The sequence below is a fragment of the Electrophorus electricus genome, chromosome 7, assembly GCF_013358815.1.
Source record: "Electrophorus electricus isolate fEleEle1 chromosome 7, fEleEle1.pri, whole genome shotgun sequence".
Lineage (NCBI taxonomy): Eukaryota > Metazoa > Chordata > Actinopteri > Gymnotiformes > Gymnotidae > Electrophorus > Electrophorus electricus.
This window is the reverse complement of record NC_049541.1, coordinates 2,051,351-2,058,850: the sequence shown is the minus strand read 5'-3', so window position 1 is coordinate 2,058,850 and position 7,500 is coordinate 2,051,351. Positions and strand designations below refer to the sequence as shown.

Here is a 7,500-nt window from a genome sequence, read left to right as displayed (position 1 = left end):
GTGTCTGTGTGTGGATGTGTATATGTGTTAGACAGCTTCAAAAGTGTAGTGCTGAAATAGCTCAGCTGTTATTGACGCACAGAGTAGCAGGCGCAGAGCATCAGGTTCAAACCGGTTGTGGTGGGCTCCTCCGCAGCTGGGGTCATGCGCTCCTGGTAGGGATGAAGACCTGGCCCAGGGTCATGTAAAAGCCTGTAGAGTGCAGAAACATAGCCTCAACATTCACTGAGAGGGTTAAAAACATGGGCTGGGGCGTGTTTCTATTGTTCTCTAATCCAAATGTGATACTATAGATTTTTCTATTGTCTTCCAATCCATTTATTTTTCACTTTTTGTAAACCTTTTTTTTTGGTGCATCGCCGCAGTGTGAAGCTCACTGTAGTGTGTGCTTCCATCTCAGGAGATGCAGGAGGTAATGCCGGACCTCGGGAGCAGGGATCCATGGGACGAGCTGGGCAGCGGGCCGGACGCCAGCGGAGACTGCGATGATGAGGACAGCTGCCACGGGTCCGGGGAGGGCGGAACCAGGACCTGTGAGTGCACACAGAACACCGCACACGCAGCAGGGAGCGCTGCGCAGGACGGGGCGGAGCAGCGGGAGGAGCGGGAACACAGCTGGCTCGAGGCGGAGGCTCTCGCATTCCCGCACGGGCAACTCCTGCACACGGCAGCAGGCGTTTTAGTTCGGAAACCTGGGAAAGGCGGCACGACCTCACCTTCTGCGTGAAGGCGAGTGTGACAGAGTCAGTGTGTAAACAGCAAATATTCGCTCAGGACAACGTGTGGTGAGAGGCGTCACACTAGCCGACGTTCCTTTACCCGGGCCCCTGAGCGAAAGGATCACGTGCGAGTGTGTGGGTGTGTGCGTGTGTAACGTGATCTCAGCGGGTCGTTACGGCATGCCTGTCTGTTAGACCGTCATTTAGCATTTGAAGAGTTACAAAACTGCTGCACATGCTCTTTCTCCTCGCAGATGTTCCTCTCCGTGAAGGACCTACCTTTGCGTGGTCTCCGTGGGTGACCGCAGAGTCTATTAAGCGCACAGTTCCTGACGACACGGCGTGATTGTTCGGGCACTTACAGCTGTGCTTTGGAGCTCCCTAGGCTGGTTTTTAGTCTATGACCTCATTCCCTGTGTCTTAATGACCCTTGACACCCTCATTCTGTTCAATTTGGTGAAGATTAGAAGCCGTTGCACGTTTACTGCAGTGGCGGGTAACTCCAGCCTGCACCTGGCCCCGCGTCCGCGCACATCCCCGCGTTATTGCCCCGGGGTGCCCTTGTCCACTGAGCACTCTCATTTCCCATAATCAGTGGTTACTGAGCCACTGATACATTGCAAAAAGACTCAGAGAGAGAGAGAGAGAGAGAGAGAGAGAGAGAGAGAGATACAAACAAAGAGAAAGAGATAAAAACGAGAGATGACATTAGTCTGTATATTATGCTCCATATATTATTGCAGCAAAGGATCAGACAGAAAGAGGCCGGGAGGTCAGTGGGGATGCAATGAGATATGGGAGGTCCTTGAAGCTGTCTGGCAGGACCTCCACACCCATACTAGCCCACCTCCACTCACTGCCTGTGGGGCACTCTCCCTCTAGATCCACCCACCTCCACTCACTGCCTGTGGTATATGCTCTCTCTGCCTGTGGGGCATGCTCAGTCTAGATCCACCCACCTCCACTCACTCCCAGTGGGACACACTCCCTCTGCCTGTGGGGCATGCTCAGTCTAGATCCACCCACCTCCACTCACTGCCTGTGGGGCATGCTCCCTCTGCCTGTGGGGCACGCTCAGTCTAGATCCACCCACCTCCACTCACTGCCTGTGGGGCATGCTTCCTCTGCCTGTGAGGCACGTTCAGTCTAGATCCACCCACCTCCACTCACTGCCTGTGGGGCATGCTCCCTCTAGATCACCCACCTCCACTTACTCCCAGTGGGACACACTCCCTCTGCCTGTGGGGCACGCTCAGTCTAGATCCACCCACCTCCACTCACTGCCTGTGGGGCATGCTTCCTCTGCCTGTGAGGCACGTTCAGTCTAGATCCACCCACCTCCACTCACTGCCTGTGGGGCATGCTCCCTCTAGATCACCCACCTCCACTTACTCCCAGTGGGACACACTCCCTCTGCCTGTGGGGCACGCTCAGTCTAGATCCACCCACCTCCACTCACTGCCTGTGGGGCATGCTTCCTCTGCCTGTGAGGCACGTTCAGTCTAGATCCACCCACCTCCACTCACTGCCTGTGGGGCATGCTCCCTCTAGATCACCCACCTCCAATTACTCCCAGTGGGACACACTCCCTCTGCCTGTGGGGCATGCTCAGTCTAGATCCACCCACCTCCACTCACTGCCTGTACGAAGATGTTGTACTGACTTTGTACAAACATGGAGACAAAAGAGGGCTAGACAGGGAGGCTGGTGAGAGAGAGAGAGAGAGAGAGAGAGAGAGAGAGAGAGAGAGAGAGGAAGAGAGAGAGAAAGAGAGCGAGAGAGAGAGAGAGAGAGAGAGAGGAAGAGAGAGAGAGAGAGAGAGAGAGAGAGACTGTGTCTTTCCCCCAAGGCCATGTTTGCCTAGACGACAATAAAGAGTCATTAATTGCAAAGCAGCTTAGGCAGGCTAGTACAGGACAGGCTGACTAATGCTCCCCACAGACACTGTACCAATGGCAGACAACCTATTAACATGCTGGAGTAAAGAATGGAGGAACGAGGGATAGAAGTGAAAGAGAGAGGGGGGCAGAGAGAGTGAGGGATAGGGGAAAGAACAACTGGAAAGGGTCATTTAAAAGTGTCTTTGGAGGAGTCAGAGTAACACCATGGAACTGTTTCTCTTAAAACCGTGCCAGTGCGAGTTGTTCTCTGCTTCTCTCTCTCACATTCTCTTCCTCTCTCTCTCGCTCTCTCTTCTTCGTTCCAGCTCTGACACATATGGCGTCATGCAGCTTAGACTAAATCACTGGACCTACTACTAGTGATACAGAATGTTCTAGAAAAATAATGTGCCATTTATGTTTTAAAAAAGACCAAAGAAAGAGGCAAGGAGTTGGATGGAGGGAAGGTTTAATCACAGGTTTAATCCGGGTTTAATCACAATGCCTCATCCGGGTTTAATCACAATACCTCATCATCCGGGTTTAATCACAATGCCTCATCCGGGTTTAAGCACAATACCTCCTCTGGGTTTGATCACAATACCTCATCTGGGTTTAATCATCCGGGTTTAATGGCCCGGGTCTATATCCAGGAATGCATTATATCTCCAGGAAGGAATGCCAGAAAAGAACAGTATTCCCAGCCCTGGTCCTGGAGTTGCCATGCAATCCACATATCAGTCCCATCACAGCTGCTGAGAGAGGAGAGTTCCAGGGGCTGCTTGGAGACTTCAGAGCACTAAGCAGGACAGTACAATGTCATTCCAGCATTTGGAAATACATCTCCTTCTTGTACGTCACTGTACGTTTGGGGGTAAAAACTCCAACTAAATCTGATTCTAGATGGTGATCGGACTTGACCAGTTGTCTGATTCTCTTGTCTGATCAGTTGCCTCTGATCTCACTCTGAAAGACACTCATGGATAAACCCTTTGGACTTAAGATGCCCTGGACCAGTCTACACTGACCCTGTCCCTGAGCTGATGCAGTGCGTTACTTCATTACCGAGTATAGTGCTTGGTAATTAACTAACGAGGTGGAACAGGTTAGGTCAGGGTTGTATGGATTCTCAACCCACTGGCCCAGGGCGTCACGGCAGCAGTGGTAAGGCCCCGCCCCAGGACCTGGGCGTGACAGGCACGTGTGAGACCTCCAGTGATGTTGGAGACATGGACCTATCTGGGATGGGATGGGAGGAGAAGTATCTTGCTGACCAACTGTCTTCTTCTCCAGGTTCCCTGGGGAAGCTGTTTGATGTTTAGTTAAAAATGGGAGATGAACACAGAAGAGAATGTTCTGCCCTCGGTGTGCATCTGTGCGGTGCGTCCGTGTCCAGTGTGGTAGGGCACGCTTGTCTCCGACTTGGCTGAGGACAGACGTCCTTACTGGCAGGAGAAGGACTTTGTAGAGACGCAGCTGTTTCCAGACCAGGCACTAGAAGGACGTGTCACACTGACGCCTTTTTGTCTTTCACTAAAACTGTGTCTTTTCTGCATGGAAGCAAATCTGCCTCACCAGACTTTTAAATTTAAAAGACTTTGAACTTGGTCATATGACCAGTGGAGCATAACTTGATTGGCTGGATGTCGGCTCTATCTGACACAGTCGATTTCTTATCTTATGATTAATCAGAATTTTTTAACTAAAATTTTAGGATGCGAATTTGGCCTATTGAATTTGGCCTATTGAATTTCAGCAACTTGAATATATATTATTTCAATTCTTAAAACTTGAATTTTCATTCTGAATTTAACATTGAAAAATACAAATGAAATGACTTATTGAAAGATTAAAGAGTTGAATTCAGAGGCAAAGCAATCATATAAATAATTTAAATGAAAAATGCTACAATGCTGGGAATTCAAAGTGCTTCCACACTTCTGAGCCTTTTTAAACTACCTCACACTCTCCTCTCCTTTTCCCACAAGCTATCGCATTTCCGCTCTTTACCAATCTTTTATTGGCCCATGTCAGGGTCAGTTTGGTTGTCATTCCTTCTTACCACAGATGTGTTCAGCGAGGAGCGAACTCCAGGGTCTCCAGGGCATAAGACAGCAACAGAAAACAGTCCAACAATACAAACACTGTACACAAACATTGTAACTGAATATTAAATATCATAACTATACTATATTATCTGTACACAGAGCTAGTAATGGTCTTCGGACGTCATTCCGCCCACACGCTGTGTGATTGGTGATGTCTGGGTCAACATTGCATGCTCCCACTTCCCATCACTTCTTACTTTGCCATTGGCCATCACACCCCCATAGCGTGATCGTCATGGAGATCAAGCCCTGGCAGTAAACGGAGGCGTGTTTTGACACGCGTACACACACACACACACACAGACAGTGAGCATTCATATGCAGAGGTGTGCACACGGTAAGAGACGTAAGGAAATGTGACTCATTAGCGCTCGTGGCCTGTGCCATTCTGGGTTCACGGGTCATGACAGAAGCATCTCCGCATTTCTCTGGTTTATTCGACACGCGCGCACGGTCTTCAGGTACTGCGTCATTTCATTTCCTGCCATCTTTTTTGAAGTTAATCGGATCAGTCTGAGTGCGTGTCAGACTCCAGGTCATTTTCATAAGTCAGCATATTCACCAAAACAGTCTGTGACCTTGTTCACTGTGTTTCATACTGAGAGAACACATTTCCAGACCGCTTGAATGACTATTTAGCTATTGTACCAAAGCATGTTAATATTAAAACTTACACATGAGGTATTCAACTTTATTGGGTTGTAGCTTTTACTGTGAGATTTAGTTGGTTAGAAAAACCTTTGCTATTGTCTGTCAGAAGAGTATGGTCAGGTAATAAATATTTGTTAGTGGTCTATTAATAATGCTATATTTCATTAACATATCTTTATTACAAGAGGTGGTTTAGTAGACCTGAAAGTCGCCTGGCCAAAAAAAAAGCTCAAACAATTCTCAACATTAAAACTGGAGCCATGTCTACTTTTTCTGGAACCTTCCAACCACCCGCCCTGCGCATTGTGACGGTGCGCTCTGAGAGCACATGGCTGAATTACCGATGGCGCTCCGAGAGAGTGGACCCCAACGCTGCAGGCTCCAGTCCTGCTCTTTACGGATCGATTTATATCGTTTTAAATTGCGCCAGAGGAGGGGTGCCTGGCCAGCGATCTCTTAGCACCGACGCCAATCGATTCCCTCAGCAGCGACGGGGCATGTGGCCCATGCTGTAATTGAATCTGCGCCACATTGAGAGAAATTGTGAAGCGATCTGACATCATAACGTGGGCGATGCGTTTCGGGCATGAAACCTGTCAAATCGACGCGCGCGCGTTTTTAACGCTGTTATGGGTTGAAATGCTTTAGCCGCTGTTTCACTGCACTAAACGGGAGTAAGTTTGTGTGTGTGTGTGTTTGTGTGTGTGTGTGCTTAGAGCTCTTCACCGTCACAGATTAGATGCATTTCACTCTAGTGAAAAAATAGCAAGAACACATTTAAAGACTAAGCGCGAGCCAGTGACTGCCCACGGCTCTGCGTGGAATGAGCGTGGACAGGGTGCGCGTGTGAGAACACAGTTACATGTCTCACACTCATGAGGAAATGCTATGTATCCGTGCCACTGCACATCCAAGCGTGCAGGGTGTCGTCAGCCCAGGAGTTTAAAATGCCCTTGAGGTACATAATACTAATACTAATACTTCATAGCCGGTAGTTGTGTTGCCATAGGCAGCTGGTCACAGCCTTTACCCTCTTAAGTGTGTGAGCTGTGCAGTAATCAGAGAGTGATACACTCTTTAGGGAACTGCAGCTAAACGAAAAAATAAAATAAGTTAATAAAGTAATTGAACGACTTGTAACTCCTACTGCAGCTCCAGTATGGTAGTGCAGCTCACACACATATATTTTCTTATTCTTGGCTTCCATTGTGCCACTGTGTGTTTTCTGTTTCCTAAGTTGCCCAGAGACATGTTACACAAGTGTTTCACAGCTCTGAGATTGGCCTGCCTGACTAACAGCTTCTCCCTGTCCACACAGCCACTCTGGCAGACAGAAGCCGAGTTCACGATCGGTCTCTAAAAGCACTTCTCCTCACCCAGAGTGCAGCGAGCTCACTTAAATGGCCATCCACCCTCCTCCGTCCGACTCCACCTCAGCTCTGGGAGGGGGAGTCAACTGCAGTCTGTCCCGCCATGCTGGACGCTTCGTTATCAGGCCCCTGTCGCTGTGTTCACCGTAGTTTATGGGCACAGTTAATGGGCTGCCCTTGCAGGACACAAACCATGTGAAGGTGGGACTCTCTCTCTTTTAGACTGCACCTTTTCTCCTGCCTCACTCGCCCTTTCTCGAAGAAATATGGGCCATTCCAGCCTCAGCCCTTGAAAAAAAAATCTCCTCCTTCATCCTGGCAACCAGCTACAAAAAAAACAAAACAAAAAAACAAAACAAAAAAAACCCCAGGTCTGTGTAAAGCACTCAAGCCACTCATACAGATGCAAGGGGATTCCTGAACAGTCCGGGTCACTTAGCAACAAGCGTTACCGTCTCAGAAGCAGTTCATATGCTCGGTGCACGAGAGAGAGAGAGAGAGAGAGAGAGAGAGAGAGAGAGAGAGAGAGAGGGAAGAAGAAGAGATGTGAGGAAGAACAGGGTGTGATAGAACAGGGTTGTAGAGAGAGAGAACGGTGGGGGCGTGTGTCACCCCGTAGGTTTGATACGCTAACACAACACTCCACTCTCCAGGGCCTCATGAACTCTACCCTCCTGTCTTACCTCCAAGAATTTGTTTTAAGGACGTTCTGTCCAGAAGTGTCCTTATGCTGCTTGATGGCTTTATAGGGTGCAGCTACTCCACAGATGCC

At 49.0% G+C, this 7,500-nt stretch overlaps 1 protein-coding gene across 1 annotated transcript in view; it reads left to right on the top strand.

Moving 5' to 3' along the window:
* Window positions 1-7,500, top strand: part of gpc5c (glypican 5c) — a 120,620-nt gene that overhangs the window by 93,758 nt on the left and 19,362 nt on the right. Inside the window, exon 8 of the mRNA XM_035527737.1 lies at window positions 401-533. Coding sequence (XP_035383630.1) covers window positions 401-533 — 133 coding nt within the window. The remainder of the gene's footprint in view (window positions 1-400; window positions 534-7,500) is intronic.